The 17,566-nt window shown below is 39.1% G+C and overlaps 3 protein-coding genes across 4 annotated transcripts; all 3 read right to left on the reverse strand.

Annotated features, from left to right (window-relative positions):
- Positions 1-1,446: 1,446 nt before the first annotated feature.
- Positions 1,447-5,309, reverse strand: LOC127364698 (E3 ubiquitin-protein ligase TRIM47-like). Of its 2 annotated transcripts, none has more exons than XM_051402485.1 (6): positions 5,036-5,309; positions 4,171-4,545; positions 3,868-3,963; positions 3,465-3,698; positions 2,997-3,159; positions 1,447-2,198 (listed from the first exon to the last, which is right to left on the reverse strand). In XM_051402485.1, the coding sequence occupies exons 1-6, from the start codon at positions 5,240-5,242 to the stop codon at positions 2,179-2,181; spliced, it is 1,095 nt and encodes a 364-aa protein (XP_051258445.1). In that variant the 5' UTR covers positions 5,243-5,309; the 3' UTR covers positions 1,447-2,178. The 2 variants fall into 2 exon arrangements, with proteins under 2 accessions (XP_051258445.1, XP_051258444.1); XM_051402484.1 differs by having other exon boundaries at positions 5,030-5,309.
- Positions 5,310-6,557: 1,248 nt separating this feature from the next.
- Positions 6,558-11,470, reverse strand: LOC127364686 (tripartite motif-containing protein 16-like). Its single transcript, XM_051402448.1, has 7 exons — positions 11,194-11,470; positions 10,266-10,640; positions 9,983-10,078; positions 9,285-9,518; positions 8,322-8,484; positions 8,172-8,231; positions 6,558-8,052 (listed from the first exon to the last, which is right to left on the reverse strand). The coding sequence occupies exons 1-7, from the start codon at positions 11,452-11,454 to the stop codon at positions 7,526-7,528; spliced, it is 1,716 nt and encodes a 571-aa protein (XP_051258408.1). The 5' UTR covers positions 11,455-11,470; the 3' UTR covers positions 6,558-7,525.
- Positions 11,471-12,544: 1,074 nt separating this feature from the next.
- On the reverse strand, positions 12,545-15,336 carry LOC127364704 (GTPase IMAP family member 7). The gene is made up of 2 exons (XM_051402503.1): positions 15,185-15,336; positions 12,545-14,021 (listed from the first exon to the last, which is right to left on the reverse strand). The coding sequence occupies exons 1-2, from the start codon at positions 15,189-15,191 to the stop codon at positions 13,012-13,014; spliced, it is 1,017 nt and encodes a 338-aa protein (XP_051258463.1). The 5' UTR covers positions 15,192-15,336; the 3' UTR covers positions 12,545-13,011.
- Positions 15,337-17,566: the final 2,230 nt, after the last annotated feature.

Consider the following 17,566-nt stretch of genomic DNA (forward strand, 5'->3'; position numbering starts at 1 on the left):
GAAAGTTGAACTAAAATATAAAAACAAAACTATTAGTGTATGGGTTGCTGCATGGTAAGGGCAGCGTCCTCTGTGACTCTGCAGCTTTTATAAACGAACGGAAGTGGAATGAGTTTTGTGGAAATAGAAGCAGTTTACAGCGACTTTCTCTATTTAATCACAGAGACAAAAAGTAGGTGTGACAGGTCTAACAGAAAAGTTGTTCCTTTTTTTTTGGAGGGGACTGGAAAAATGTGAGACAGTTTTCTTCCTTTCAAACCATCAAAATCTGGATGATTGTACAGATGTTGTAGTGGAGCCTTTCTTTGACAAATATATACCTAATGTTTTAAATGGGACTGATCATTTTCTATGAATGGACTGAAGAGTAGTATTACTGTAAAAAAAAAAGCAGCTTTTTATATATGTCAAAATAGTGGAGAAACAGCAAATATTTCAGTCCATGTGACCTTTCTTTTACACTGAAGCAAACGGATTAGCCAGAACATGTCTAAAATGTCTAGTCTATATTGCCCAGTTCCTGGCTGTTTGTGTGGTGACGTTACAGGTAGATCCTTGAACCTGGGCAGTGACTCATATCCGAGTTGTTTACCTACTTGGGGATAGGAGGAAGTGGGAACAGCCTGCCCTCCAGTGTCCATGGTACAGTGGATTCAAACACATTCTTTAGGTGATCTAAAATCTTACTTATTTACATCAATGAGGGTTGAGTAAATAATAGAAACACCTCTCAGTGTCACATAATACAGCTAAAACGGCACCACAAACTACAGCTTCCAGACCATACAGTTCAATCACCACCTCTTCATGAAGGTGGGATTCATTGCAGGACTGTTCTTATTAGACTGCATTCATTTTAGCTGTAGGTGTAAACTGGAAACCGAGTGCATATGAACACAGGGAGGGTGAGTAAAATGAGAAATGAAGAGCAGAGGTCACACTCCTGTGTTGCCATGCATCCACCCAGCTAATGTTTCAGACAGGTGTTCACTATACTATACTATACTATACTATATATACACACCACTACATTATTATTATTATTATTATTAGCTGTCGGAGTGCTGGGCTGTAGTTCACAGTGACCCCTGACCTCTCTGTGTGCCCAAAACCAGGGCAGTCAGTCTAGTTATCGGTCTTCCAGTTTGAACCGTTGTCTAGTAAGAATGACCCTATTTAATGGACTCAGATTGTCTCACAATTAAACATACTATCAGTAAGAATAAGGACTGACCAAAACAATTATTTTGCCATCTAAGACACTATGATGAATGACACAGGAAGTTCCTCCAGATACCACAAAATTGTAACATTGCTACGAAGACACTAAAGCTACTAAAGATATTAAAGAAAAACTAATTAAATTTGATATTTAATAAAACACTTTTCTGTTTAGACTCCTCTGCCGAGAGACAAATGAAAGTCAGAAACAATGGGCTGCGTGTACACATTTATTTATTAATTTATTTTTTCTGAAAATAATCTAAATCATCCAAAACAGACTCTTCTGCATATAAAATGCTCCAATGTGGTGAACAATGTAAATAACTCAAAATAAACGTGTGTCAACAAACAAACCAAACAGTCGTAGTATCATTTCTGAGCAACCTTTTTATGCAAATAATTATTCCAAAAAGTTAGTTACCCGAATGGAACAAATGGAAAAAATAATACTCTTGAGACACATTTTAAAACATTAAAAGTAATTATTAAGACGACCCTTTGTCACAGACTCATCAATGCAAAATATCTGAAAATCCCTGGAATATCTGGAAAAGCCAAAGCATTTAACAAAACATCTTAAAACGGGTTGTTTCTCAACGTCTCATCAAAATAGTAGCCAGTATTTTTTGTAGCATTTCAGCACTAACTAGAGAATATATACTACAGAATATATTACAGAAAAAAAATGTCTCTTTCATATGGTATCCAGTTATATTGGAGGGCCTATTACAGCCTGATCAACAGTGGCACACATTAACCTGACTCTCAACTGCACCACTTCTTATAATTTCGAAACTGAGTCATACGATCTGCTGATGTCCTTTTAAGACACATTACCGCCTACCTCCGACGTACCTCCCAATGCTCTCTGCACAACCCCTGCCTGACATCTGTACACCTGTCTGACATCTGTACACCTGTCTGAATGGAGGAGAATAACAGTTCTAACAGCTTTCATTCGTCAGGACAGCAATCTGATGGAAGAACGAAGCAGAAAGAAAAACATTAACTTTCTAATATTCAGTTTGTTATTAATGAAATGGTATATTGTGAAACAGCAGCAATTTTGAAGAATTTAAAATTGTTGTAACAGTGTTTTAGTCATCAATTTCTCACAGTTTCACACACACACAGTTTCAACCCAAAAACCATGATCTTTTCCTAACCAAGTACTTTTAGTGCTTAAACCTAACCAGACCTTAAGCACAGCGCTGTCACACCAGATGTTAAAAAAAAGGGCAAAAGAAAACAGAAGTACTTTAAATCAGTAACCAATCGAGCCTAACCATAAACAAATAAATGGCTGTGTGTCATTATTGGTTATCAGACACTGATAATGTTTATTAACCTCATCACTGAGGTCTTTAGCAAATCATCATGGAGGAGCATTATCTACACACATTTATTCACTTTACACAGAGCTAAAATTAAAACCAATTTATGTGAAATGTTCGTCGAATGAATTGGGGTCTGTTAATGAGTAGTAGGAAACCATAAATTATCTTTAAAAAAAAAAAAAAAAAAAAAAAAGGTGCTCGGTTCTGTTTAACACTAGGTAAACAGTGCAAAGCAAGCTGATTGATAACACACCCTATATTTACTTTTGCACACTCTGTGGTGTGGAATCAAATGTTTTTACTCACGCTGTAAGAACTCCTTCCTGGTCTTTGGCACAGGCGGCAGCAGAACATCTATAGTAAAACATCCTAAATACCACTAGATTTGAATAAAACCGCTGTATAACTCTGGATTTTGATATTTCTATCAAGTACCTGAGGCGGAGATCCTGGGCCGGTTGTCATACACGAGGCGCTTTATGTCGTCCCTCAGCTTTGACACAGAGTCAGTCACAGTTTTGAACGAACGTTTGGGACAAACAACAGGATCAGGAAGCCAGTCTGGAGAGTCACGGGAGGTGGAGAGGGACTGGAAAGTCTGGGAAAAATAATACTTGTGAGCATAATATTTACTGTATATAAAAACACATACAATGTACTGTACTTTATGTCAGTTACGTTAAACTTGATGAACTAATACGGTCAGCCAATGTTACTTTTCGGCAGTGCATTCTCAGATGGGCTTCGTTGCTGAGATTTGTATGCTTTAAGCTTCCACAGTTACAGACTGAGAGTGCGTTGGCTAAAGAGCACAGATTATTCAGTCAGGTGGAAGTGATATAAAATAAAAAAATACACAAAGTGATGGACAAAAAACAACAACCTACAAATAAACTGTGGTACCTGAATGAAATGGATGTGGTCGTCCGTATGAGAAAGCTGTTCCAGTTCGGTGTGTCTCCTCCTCAGCTTGGTGAGCTCCTCCTTCAGCTGCAGCTGCAGCTTTTTAGAGCGAGCGACCGCCCTCTTCTCCCGGGCATTGATCAGCTGCTTCGCCACAGTGCGTTCTCTCTTTAATGAGGAGATCATCTCATCAAAGAGCTTATCACTGGTCTGCACTGCAGCCTGGCTACAACTCTGAAAAGACAAAATATATCACATGCTGTCACTCTCAAACTGATTGACTGCTCTTAATACAGGCAGTAATATTAAATAATAACTCAGTCTAAAGATATTCAACCTTTCTGATACTGCTCCACGATATCAAAACCTGGACAAGCTCAAATACTGCAGTCTAATATCGCACCTTGAGATACTTCAGATCTTGGACCAGCTCAGTCAGCTCCTTTTCTCTCTCCTGGAATCTCACTTCGACTTTCCTCTGACTCGCGATCAGCTGCTTCTGTAAGAAATGCAGCAAAGGCCTTGTTGTGGATGGTTTTATTAATACAATTACTACCTTTTCTATTATATCAAATCACATCTGATCTACAGTGTACAAGTGGTCATAATAATTTGACTCTAAAAAGTAAGAAATCTGTCAATGTGTTGGGCTGCAGACCTTTCTACAGTTTCGTGTGCCCTAGTTCTGCTCTGTTTTTGTTCCTACCTGTTCCTCAGCCCTCCCTGCTGCCACTGACACCATACAGTGGCTCTTGTGCCTATGGATAGCGCACAGATAGCAGATGCACTTCTGGTCTGTCTGGCAGTAGACCTCCAACAGCTTGTTGTGCTTCGTGCACATCTTTTGCTGCAGCGGGACTGTGGCCGAAACCAGCCGGTGCTTCTTCAACACAGGAACGCTGGAGTGAGGCTCCAGGTGAGCCGGACAGTAAGAGGCCAAACACGTCAGGCAAGACATCGTGGCTTTGTTGGGAGCGGTCCCACAGCAGAAATCACAGGCAACATCTGGTTGGCTGGCACGGGACACAGCAGCGGGGGGAGAAGCCTGCTGGGTTCTTGTTTTCTTTAGCTTCTTAACAAGCTGGGGAGAATAAAAAAGATGCACATATCTATAGACAATGATTGTGATTGCCTGAGGATAGCCATACTTTTTGAAAGGAGCCTAATTCGTAGGAATATTAGGGCTTTGCACAACTATATTAGTTGACTCAAGACTACTTTAAATTTATTTAAATGTTCAATATTAAATTTCTGCGGCTAGTCTCTCACACCCGAAGTAACAAAAGTTGCCGTCAGATTCTCCGTAGGTCTCCTGATAAAAACCAGTACATTTAACAATAAAAAAAAAAATTAAAATCTGAGATCTAATTAATAATTTTGGTTGTAAATTCTCACATAAAACATATTGTAACATTCTGTGTTTGGACAGTTTAGGTCCAAAATACTGACACCACAGTATTGTATTTTGATACTAATCATTTTAAAATAAGTTATAGTTAAACTATACACATATTTGGCTCAAACCTGTACTGTAACATCCACACTGTTTCTACCTCCTCTAGTACCATCACCTCAGCCAGCGTGCTGTTCCTCCTCAGGACAGGCCTCGGACTGAAGCTCTTCCTGCACAGAGGGCAGCTGTACTTCCCCCTCTCCTCTCTCCGATCCCAGCAAGCCTCAATACAGCTTTTGCAGTAGTCGTGTCCACAAGGAATGGTGACCGGCTCTCTTAACAGGTCCAGACACACTGGACACACCCAATTTGAATGCAACTCCATGCCGCGCTCCTTCTGTTGCCTGGTTCGAGAAAAGCCACTCACAGCTTTCCTTCCTCTCGAGGGGTTTTTGGCGGTTTTACGCACACGTGTTCGCGTGTCCCTAACTTGCCTCTGATTGGCTGGTACTCGTTGTCTTCGTTTGGTTGGGTTTCAGGGTGAATTCAGTAAAAGTGGGACATTTGAGTACTGTCTTGTTTTGAATTAAAATGTAGCCGCAGCACTTCATTTTTATCCGCTCGACATCATCAATGTAAGAGTGGTTTAAAGTCTAAGAAAGGGGAAAATTAACCGGCAAATTAATTGGACCATAAAAAGCTTAATAACGACATTATCTGTATAAACTGTGCCTAGAACATATTGTAACGCTGGTTACTCTTAGCGTTAACTATAACTTGATAGTTACTATATTAACTACCTTTTTGGGTCGTGGGTAAGGCAGGAGCACGGGGACAACTTCATCTTGGTTACTCGATCCACTTTAATGTCCGTTTTAACAGTAGGACAACTGAACACTACTTTTCATCATATCACTCCGCCAGTCTTAACCATTGGTAACATTCCAGGTAACATGCACCTTATGTAGTTCCTCATCTACATTGCAGAACAGAATACAAATATGCTTATAGGTAATTACTCTTAATTAATTTATGCGAATTCAATAAACATAGTAAAGTAATTCACAAAATAAATCTCATTTTACAATATGTAGGAGCTCTACATTCAACACTACATGTTACACGTCCATGTAATGTGAACAAATTATGGAAGAAATGGGGCTACTGTTGGGTTTGAGTCTATAACTATTACATTTATCTCAAATTATCTTCAAAATTTAACACGAGCATGTTGATAGTTGCGCCATTTCATAAATGAATGAAGAGAGTGAATATATGCTATAGTGGTGCCCCAGCACATTCCCCCAAACAAGTAGTCCACTTTTGCCAAACCAACCCTACCTGTACCCAGTAATATCTAATATAAAATATACACTGCAGGAGTGCTGGGCTCTAACTGTGACCCCTGACCTCTCTGTGGAGAAGGCAAAGACTGTTCCAGCTGCCAGTTATCTGTCTTCTACTTTGTACTGTTGCCTGAAAGTCTAGTAAGAATTATTAGCCTTTTTATTGGTCTCAGATTGTCTCACAAGTAAACATAGTATCAGTAACAGTTAAGGACTGACCAAAACAATTATTTTCTATTATCTTAAACACACATGTAGTTCCCTACATAGAACAATGTGATTTAATGATTTAAGACACAGCAAGTTTCCCCAGACACCATAACATTTTAACACTGATGAAGAAGACACAAAAGATCATGTAGATTCATTTATTAATTTTGATTTTTAAATACAGACAAGAAAAACAGAGTTTAGACCCATCTGCATATAATCTACCATATAGAATATCTGCCACAAGACAAATGAAAATCAATCAAATAGGCTGTGTGTATGCATCTTTTTATTCATTTTTTGTCTTCACAAAATAATTAAAATAATCCAAACAGACAATAGAGAACATGAACACAAAATAAACACGACAAATAAACATGTATCACATGTCTGCTCTGCATAACCAAACAGTGGTAGTATGGAAAATTAACATAGCGGACTAAATACACAGTGTCGCCATTTCTGAGCATCCTTTTAATGCCAATAATTATTCCAAACTGGTGGTGATCCAAAAGGAACAAATGAAAGCAGAGCATTTTAAAAAAAAACTGGCTATAATACTCTGAGAAACATTTTAAACAGCGTGTTTTAACACATTTTTCAAAAGTCATTATTTGACAAACCCTCAGCACAGACACGTAGCACCTATGGAAAAATATCTGGAACCCCAACGAGCACTGGGTTTGTTTTAACTGGCTTTAAACACCGAACGCCCTCTACCCTTCTACCTTAACTGTTCTAACTGTTACATAATTAGGAAAACACTCAAATGGGCTTTTGAAGAATGTTACTTAAAGTGCTAGTTTGAAGTTGCAGAAATTGAATATTTTCTTCTTTACAAATCCTCATGTAAATAGTAGCCAGCGGTTCTCACACTATTTCTTGTTAGTGCAGAAAAGCTATGGATAAAAGTCTCTGCAACGAAAAGAAAGCACTCGAAATGTTGTCAGAAAGTTAACAGGATCTTAGAAATTGGGTGAGGACTGATTCAGTCTTCATTCACTATTAGTAAAATCACATCCTCTCATCTAGATCATATGGTATCCAATTATAATTGAGGGCCAATTACAGCTTGTTCAACAGTGGCACACATTCACCTCTCCAGTATTTTATCACCATAACTTTATCAGTTCTGCCCAAGAGTTACCGTAGATCAGCTTAAGGCCAGGATAGAGAGGCTGACTGAACGTGGCGTGTACTTTGTGGAGGAGAGTCATCTTGTCAGAGACGCTATAAAAGGACAGAATACCCGCCTTATGATCCAGGTACACTCCGATCCTGGAGGATTGAGGGCCTAACAAGGTTACGCTGTTCCTGTTGTGTTGGAAAGAGTAACCGAACTGGAAGCACTCAAAACTCCACGACTTGTCATTATTTCCGAACTCTGACTCACGTGAGTATGATCTGCTGATGTCTTTGTATGACACCGCCACGGACAAATTAGAACCGCTCCAACTGACCTCCCAGTAACAACGCTCCGTCAGGCCCTCTGTGCACAACACCTGCATGGCATTTGTAAACCTTTCTGAGTGAGCAGAGCAATATAGCGCAAGGTCTTCTCTCGTCACTCGCCGGGACTCTTGTGAAATGGACAAATAGTTGTTGGCTGAGTTCTCATTCAGAGTCAGGGGACAACAGTCTGATGGAAGGAAAAAAAAAAAAAATCAGGAAAAAGAGGGCAACATTAACATCAGATTCTGTTTATTATTAATAAAATGGTATATTGTGGAACTGCATAGAATCAAATGTTTTACTCACAGCGTAAAAACTGTTCTCTGGTCTTTGGCACCGGTGGCAGGACAACATCTATAGTAGACACTAACAAAAAAATGTAATCATAAATACCACTGGGCATGAATATTAATTTAGAATAATAACTCTGGATTTGTATTTCTATAAAAAAGGTACCTGTGGCAGAGACTGTGCGCCATGTGTCATTCATGAGACGCTCTATGTCATCCCTCAGCTTAGACACCAAGTCAGTGACGGTTTTGAACCAACGTTCAGGACGAACAACCAGATCAGGAGGCAAGTCTGGAGATTCACAGGAGGTGGAGAGGGACTGGAAAGTCTGAGATGAGGAGAAACACAGAGAGCGAGACCAGAGAAATAGTCATAGGTATAATATTTATTGTGTCCAAACACATTCTATGAACTATGGTTGATGTCAATTCCATTAAAAAAACAATGTGACAATGCTATGTGCACTTTGTCTACATTTGTCCAACTTTTCAGTCCAAAGAATAGGGATAAGAGTGAAGTTGTAAGAAATATCCAACTTGATATTTTAATGTTCATCATTTGCTCCACTGCTAAATTTGGCCAGCAGATGTCGCTATGAGGCAATAAATTCAGCTGTGTTTTGTTGCTGAGTTTTGCATGTTTAAAAAAAAAAAAGGTCCAGTGTGTCAGATTTAGGGAGTTCTATTTAAATAAAAAATAAGGCAAAAATGGAATATGATATACATACGTATATTTTCATTAGTGTTTCTGTTACATTTGAATGAGCTGCTTTATCTATAGATGGCGCAAGTCCTCTTCCACAGAGTGTGCCATGTTGAACACCTTTGTATCCTACAGTAACCCAGAATGGACAAACCCAACACCGGCTCTAATAGGGGTCTTTGGGTTTTTTGTGCATTTCACAGCCACCATAGTTTTCTCTGTTGCACTTGGTAAGGTAGGGTGGGATGATGCCACTAAATCCTACACACTGATCCTTAAAGCTTCTACAGTTAGTGCTTTGAACCTACTGTATGAATTATTCCATCATGTGAAACAGACATAGCATGACAAAGTGACGGACATACAAAAACAACAAAAAACATACAGATAAAGTTGTCCCACACCACACTGGAAGGTGTCTGGTACCTGAATGAAATGGATGTGGTCGTTCGTACGAATAAGCTGTTCCAGTTCGGTGTGTCTCCTCCTCAGCTTGGCGATCTCCTCCTCCAGCTGCAGCTGCAGCTCTTCAGCCTGAGCAACAGCCATCTTCTCCCGGGCCTTGATCAGCTGCTTCGCCAGAGTGTGCTTTCTCTTTATGGAGGAGATCATCTCATCAAAGATCTTATCACCGGTCTGCACTGCAGCCCGGCTACAACTCTGTTCAAAGACAAGACGTCAAGATTTATAGTTTTAGAATGTGTTCTCTGTGGAAAAATGCAGAATTTGAGACACATTGTGGTATCAGTTACTCAACAGTAATGATAACTATAGGCATAGACACTGGTGGATTTCTCTGGACGGAGAGCAAGCTGGTGGGCTCTCAGACTAAATTTAAAAAAAGCCTGTGGCGTGGCACAAAAACCTGAACCCTTTAGACGCCTTTCCCTTGTAATTATGTCAATTATTTCATTATCATGACAAACTGAATCAACAAGTGCAGAAAACCCATGCAGCTATGGTGGTTATTAGGGTGATGAATTCAGAAAATGAAAGGCATCATCCTCAAACCACTATACACAAAAAAGTAGCCCCGTTATCAAAATTGAAAAATTAGATTAGAGGCTGTCGCTCTCAAAGACCGGTCTCAATAAAAGATCAGATACTGCAGTCTGATATCACACCTGGAAATCCTTCAGAGCTTGGACCAGCTCATTAAGCTCCTCTTTTCGCTCCTTTTCTCTCTCTTGGATTTTCTTTTGACTCACGATCAGCTGTTCCTGAAAGAAATTGTTGAAGGGAAATGACTCACTGTGAACTGTTTCTTTTTTCAAATCACACCAGATCTACAGAGCACAGCTGGTAATAAAAATTGGACATTGTCAATGCGTTTCACTGCAGACCTTTAAGGTTTTTTTACCATCGTCAGTTTCGCGTTCACTAGTTCTGCTGTGTTCGTGTTCCTACCTGTTCCTCATCCCTCTCTGCTGCAGCTGACACCGTACAGTGGCTTTTATGCTCATCTATAACGCACAGATAGCAGATAAACTTCTTGTCTGTCCGGCAGTAGACCTCCAACAGCTTGTTGTGCTTCGTGCACATCTTTTGCTGCAGTGGGACTGTGGCCGAAACCAGCTGGTGCTTCTTCAACACAGGAACGCTGGAGTGAGGCTCGAGGTGAGCCGGACAGTAAGAGGCCAAACACGTCAGGCAAGACATCGTGGCTTTGTTGGGACCGGTCCCACAGCAGAAATCACAGGCTACATCTGCTGGGCCGGCACAAGGCACTGCAGCGGGGGGAGAAAGCTGCTGGGCGCTTGTTTTCTTCAACTTCTCAACAACCTGGGGATGATCAAATGGAATGTGGTGAGAAATACTGTAGATTACGTGACACACAGGAGAAAAGTAGAACAGGAGAAACAGAGAAACACTCTCCTCTGGCAGCGTTTATCTATTTTCCAGCTTAATTCTTGTCTGATAAAAGAGTAAATTAATCAGATTCAGTGACCTGCATTGTTCCCCCCCCCCCCAGGAAAGTTACTGTAGCTGTAATGCCATCGAGCAAAATGGCAACAGAGAAAGACGAGGGGGCTGTGCATTTGGGAAGTTACAATGGCTTGTTTCAGACAGAGGATGAACTGAGTGGGCTGCAGAAGTCAGAAAAACAAAGATAAATATGGAGGTTTTTGAACTCAGTCCCAGCAAAAAATAGAGCAGGGAATGAGCATAGGTCCCCTCACAATAATTTTTTTTATCCAATTATTTGCAACACCAAATATTTTAAAAGTTCAGGTAAAAAAAATGTGACACCACACTCGGTTATAAGAGCTGAGTATTTTCATAGATAATAAAAACTCATTCATGGAGCACAGTGAAAAAGGCTGTCACTCTTCACCTCAGCCAGCGTGTTGTTCCTCCTCAGTACAGGCCTCGGGTGGAAGGTCTCCCTGCACTGAGGACAGCTGTACTGCCCCTTCTTCTTCTTCTTCTCCTCCTCCTCCGCCTCTCCGTGGTCCCAGCAGCCCTCAATACAGCTATGGCAGTAATTGTGTCCACAGTGAATGGCGACCGGCTCTTTCAGCAGGTCCAGACATATTGGACAGCAGAACTGGCTGCGGTCCAGCTCAACGCGGCGCTCCTCCCGGGGCTCAGCCATTTTCACCCGCTGAAGGGAAGACCACTGTGGGGGGGTACTCGACGTTTCTTCCCGCTTAAATTCCGGATAAATACGCCGAGGCGGGGCTTTCAAGGAGCACCTCCAACGTCGGAAAGGTGAACACCTGTTAATGTTTGGGCTGTTTGTAATGTGTTCAGCTGTGTGGGGTGATTTTGGGGTGTGTAGTTTGTGGTGCTGTTCAGTTATTGCATGTACAGAGAGGGGTTTCTGTTACTTCCTACAGTCATTCATATAGTGGGTTCATGGCAAATGAACTGGACGTGAACATAAGCCTAACTGCAACATCTTCTGAGCTCTATTCACACCTTCATTTTCTCCTGTCTATATTACTGTAACTCCCTCTACATGTGCCTCGGTCAGGCTTCCCTAAATCGTTTACAGTTATACAAAATGCAGCCACCAGACTTTTAACCAGAACCAGCCGTCGGTCCCACATTACTCATGTTCTTGCATCCCTTCATTGGCTTCCAGTAAAACTCAGAATCAATTCCTTGCTCTCTGTGTCTTGTGTTTGTGTGTGTTATGTTTTATTTATTTGTTGTTTGGAAAGCACTTTGGATCTCTGTGTCAAAAAGGTGCTATATAAATAAAGTTTTACTTACTTACATCCAACGCACTACATGTTACACTCCTTATAACATGTAAAGGGGGTGGATAAAATAAAAGAAACACCCCATAGCTTTGTGATAAAACATGTATGATCAACTGAAGTAACAAATGAAATCTCTACTGTGATAGATGGCGACTCCTCGCTGCCACTATGTTGAAGGACTGCAGGAATGAGAATTTCCTTACACAGATGACTGAAAAGGTAAGCTGTGCGTGACTGTGGATGGGAAGGTACCGGTTGTTAGGATTTATTTGAAAATAACTAAAGTAACTAAACGTTGGGCACTCCATGCATGTGCTTGTATCATGTGGTTGAGTTTATCATGTTTTCTCAGAATATTAAAGAACGAGTTGCAATCTTTGGAAACCTGAGAAACTCGATCTGGTCACTGGACATTTTTTCAATATGAAATGCTATTTTGAGTGCATGCACAAGAAAACAGAGACTGGGAAACACGTATATATACATACACAGCTGTTTAATTGTTAAATGACTTGTATGTACAATACAAACACTAAACAGCACATTCATGGAAGTTATCACACTGTCACATTAAATGTCCTCCATCTTTCCCAGATATAATTGATTGTGATTAATCTAAGGAATTCAGCATCTCAAAGTAATGTGAATCATAAAAGAAATAGATAATTTCATATTATATTACCTCCATCTTAAAATAAAAAGTAATCACATGACCCTAATGATATTTTAATTCATATTCATTATGTCTTCACCCATTTTCTAATAGAATTATATTTAGATTTTCCTTTTAATATAATAACATGCTGTCATAAGTCATATTTTTAAATGCATTTACTGTGTAATGGTAGAACACTAATCTCACTGATATTCAAAATAGACATGAATGATTATATATTTTATATAAAAAACATCACCTTCCTCCTCCACTCTTTTTGTGCAGATGCTTATTTGTTCTTTTGATCTGCTGAAAATCCAGATTGATTCCAGACGGCATTCGCTGCCTTCTGTATGGCTTCCATAGGTGTTTCTGCTCCTTCAGATGCATTAAATCCTATCGCACCGCCACTTACTACCCCACTTAAAGCGGCAGAAGCAACCTTTTGTCCCTCTCCTATTGTTGCTAAAACCTGTGAAAGGTCCTGAAAATGTTTAACCATGTCTGCCACACCGAGCAAAGCTCCTAACAATGCACCTGTTGCACACCCTGCTGATCTGATCATTAACATGTCATAAACACTCATTTTAGCATTATTTCTGATCTCTTCCAGTGACATGTTCCCTGATGACTGTCTAATGCACTCTTCCTTTCTCTGAATTTCTCTTTGCACTGCTTGTAGCATCTCATTGGTGTAGCACTTTCCTTGGTTTGCCTCAGTCATCTTGTCTAGTGTGTTAAGTAGCTCTGCCACCTGGAACTGATTATTTCTGTAGGCGTCCCCTTTGTTGTTCCTCCAGTTTTTATCATCAACGACGTGGCAACGACCTCCACACTTCTTCACCAGATCACTCAGATTCTTATTCTGATGGACAAACTCCTGAATCTTCATTCCTTCAGGGAGCTGGTCACCATGAGTGAAGACCACTACAGCATATTTTAGAGCATCTTCAGAGAAATATTGGCATATTTTAGTGACGACAGCCTGCTCCTGCTCTGTGAATCTCTCCACTTTAAGCACAATGAGAAAGGCATGAGGCCCAGGAGCGCACTCTGTGATACACCTCACTATCTCAGGCTTCAGCTCCTCCTCAGATCTATCTGTGTCAAAGAAACCAGGAGTGTCGATCAAAGTGATGTTTCTTCCGTTGATAGATTTGGTTTCTGATTGACATTGTCCTGTTCCAGAGTTGAAAGTAGAGTTGATTGTGAACAGTTCCTCTCCAAATATGATGTTAGCCAGGCTGCTTTTCCCAGCTCCAGTTTTTCCCAGTAGGACGATCCTCTTTTCAGTCAGCACTAGAAGAGAACAATGACTCTGTATGAGTACATTTCACTTTTTGCTTGTTCAGTTAACTTGTCTATTTGGCTCCGAATGTTTTTTGTGTAGGATTGCATTGCAACACGTATTTTTATTACCAATTAACATGCTGATTATTTTTCATTTGATTATTCGTTTTGTCTAAAGACTCAAAAAATAAAAATGCCAAGCGGTGATTTGTGGCTGCCATTAGACAGTGCTAAAATGCTGATGTTTAGCAGGTGTAATGTTAGTATTAGTTTAGTGTGTTTGTTTATTAACGCTATGCACAAAGTATGAAAGATTTAAAATGCCTAAATGATTATTAAAGTGAAATAAAATGCACATGGTTATATCTACTTCCTTGTATGTATGCCTTTACTGTGTTATAATTAGATTTAAAAAAAATACATACATTTGTATTTCACTTATTTTAAAACTTGTATAGCCAAGGCTGATGGGAATGCCATTTTTGAAAGTACCTGTTCACAAACCAAAGTACTGGACAGATAATATTTCATCTGATGATGAATTTCTCCTCATGATGGCGCCAGATGAAAGGTTAAAGATAGGGTTGGCAACATTGGAAAAACTAGCAAGTGAAAACTGAAAAAATTCCACCCCCTTAATTCAAGCCAAACCCACTCCCACATTAAACACATTTTCATGCACAATGAGCGCACAGGCAATTATTATTTTTATTCAAATTTGATCAATATGACTCTTGCTTCATAGCAGTAACTACATTTTAGATAGATAGAGTTCTTTGTGTGACAGATTCATGTCACTAAGTGCTTGACACTGACACACTGGTGAAATGTAACTAACATTTACTCAAGTACTATACTTAAGTACAAATTAGAAATACTTGAACTTCAGTTAAGTACTTCAGATTCATGCAATTTATACTTCTACAGTATTTCATTTCATTGGAAACTATTCTACTTCTTACTCTATTACGTCTGCCTGACAGAAATGGTTACTTGAAGAATGTTTATACAAAACGCACAATCTAGATATGATGTGCCGTTAACACATGTTAATCCACTTAAAATTGAACTACCAAATTACTATATAAATTAGTTAAATTTCTTCTTTTATTACATAAAGTTACTAAATACTTCCTCCACTACTGCACTGATAAGTAGCAAACTCAACTCACCGTTCATGTTGTCAAAAAAGAAATCGCTGTAGTCACCCGACTGTACTTGTTGATGGTTTTACCTCCTGTTCTCTTCCTGTGGTTTAACTGTACTTTGATGTTCTACCGGTTTGACTTGTTGATTGGCCCTTACCTGAACAATGGAATGACTTACGTGAGTTCAATATACGGGCCTTGATTATACAAAGAGTCTAGATAAAAAAAATATCACACATGAAAATAACACAACTTCAATCAAATCAAATCAGTCAAATCAAATTCCTTCTTTTTTTACACTTAACATCAGGCTAATATAGAGATATATATTTGACAGAATTTTGTAAAATGATAACATGTCCAAAGGCAAGGTAATAAAAATGAAACCCTAAATGTGGTGGACAAAATAAAACACCCTAAAGTTTTGTTGTAAAACTTCTATGTTCAAATGAACTTAAAATGTAGTTATTGAAAATGCAGATTACTGTGATAGTTGGGAATTGTTTTTAGCCCTCATAGGTGACCAGGCTGAAGGACTGAGAGCCTGAAATAGAAATGGTAGCCTTGGGAATCTCTTTAAAAGTAGGCTATGCTACTTTTCATTCATACATTTTAATCACTTCCACCTAAAGATGAATAATAAAAAAACAAAACATTTTCTGAAATCTTAAATGTAAGATTTAACTGTAAATTCCATCATTGCCTTGCAGTATTTGAAACATGCAGATTAATAATGATAAAAAAGAAAGTTGGGGAAAATATATATTTCCGAGAAGAAAGAGTTTATTGTGCTTTCATACAGAAATAAAAATATTTTAACAGTCCTTAAAAAATAACAGCCCCCCCATGTTGACTGGGACATAATTGTGTCCAGTTTACTGAAATCTGCTGGCAAGTTAATGTAACTACAAGAGCACGCTACCGTGCGACCCAGCTACTGGAGAAATATTGAGCTTTTACTGCCTTCAAATATATATTTCTGTACCACTAAATGTTATTATAACATTTATAAAAGCACAATTTCTTGTAGCATTAAGTTTCTTGTTAAAAGCCTAAAGAGCATCTTGTTTAATAAATTACTTTCAATTCAATTAAATTTTATTTGTATAGCGCCAATTCATAACAGAAGTTATCTCAGGACACAGGCAGCTGCACCTTTTCATACCTTTATAGGGTGGAGGGTTTTGTCTCTGGGTGAGACAGAACAAGTTGGACAAGGATTTTTTAAATTTGTTTTGTATTGGCAGCATACAACTGCTGCGGATCAACTGAACAAGGAAACAAACTATTGGCTAGTAAATGCAGCGACATGAACATGGCTACATTCACTGCCTTCAAAGTACCTTATTTTCCCACCACTAAATGTGATTAAAAACTCAGTGCTATGAGAGTTTTACATTTATACTGTATGAAAAGCACTGTTTCTTTTAGCACTGTGTTTCTTGTTAAAGGTTTCTTTATTCTAGTCTTTTATTTTGTTGAAGAGGGAAGATGGCAGTCGCAGCATTTCATACCTTTTTAGGGTGGAGTGTTTTGTTTGTGTGTGTGTGTGAGAGAGAGAAAACATTGAAAATATTTAGTTATTTGATTTTAATTGGCAGCATCCACGCAACTGCTGGGGAACTTTGTTGCACTGTCTTCAGTTTCCATCATCCCTATCAGTTTCTGAGGCTACAGCCGCAGATATGTCCTTCCAATAGTCCATATATAATAATTGTTTCAACAATAATAAAACTGATATTGCAGTAAAGCCCTCACAAATAATAAGATATTACTGATATGCAAAAGGACTTCTCAATCATTCAAGAAGTAACTGTACTACACACTACTTGGCGCAGCAATGTGCATATTGTGTGTGAAAGAGAGAGAGAGAGAAAGAGAGAGCACACCACTTACTGGAAGACTTTTTGAGGAGAACCTGGCCTGATTAGGAGAGATAGCATTCATGCCATACTGGATGTTTTAGTTTATTTCTGAACATAAACACTGACCACCCAGACCAGGAGGTAATGCTGCAGACCTACACGCTTCCATCACAGCAGTTACCCACCCAAAACCTCATTTGAAACCCTTTTTTTCTGTTCCCTGACCACGCAAAACAGAAGAGTTACACATTAAAAACCTAATAAAAATTAAAACCACCTCTATAATAACAAAATAAAGTTCAATGTGGATTCTTAAACATCAGATCTATGTCATCTAAAGTTGTACTGGTGAATGAATTAATATCAGATTACGGTATTGATTGACTTTGTCTTACTGAGACCTGGCTGTGTCATGAAGAATATGTTAGCTTAAATGAATCCGCCCCAGTCATATTAATACTCACATTCATCGAGGCACTAACAGAGGAGGTGGAGTTGCAGCCATATCTGACTCAATCCTATTAATCAACCCTTGTTCTAC

This window comes from Dicentrarchus labrax, unplaced genomic scaffold, assembly GCF_905237075.1.
Source record: "Dicentrarchus labrax unplaced genomic scaffold, dlabrax2021, whole genome shotgun sequence".
NCBI lineage: Eukaryota > Metazoa > Chordata > Actinopteri > Moronidae > Dicentrarchus > Dicentrarchus labrax.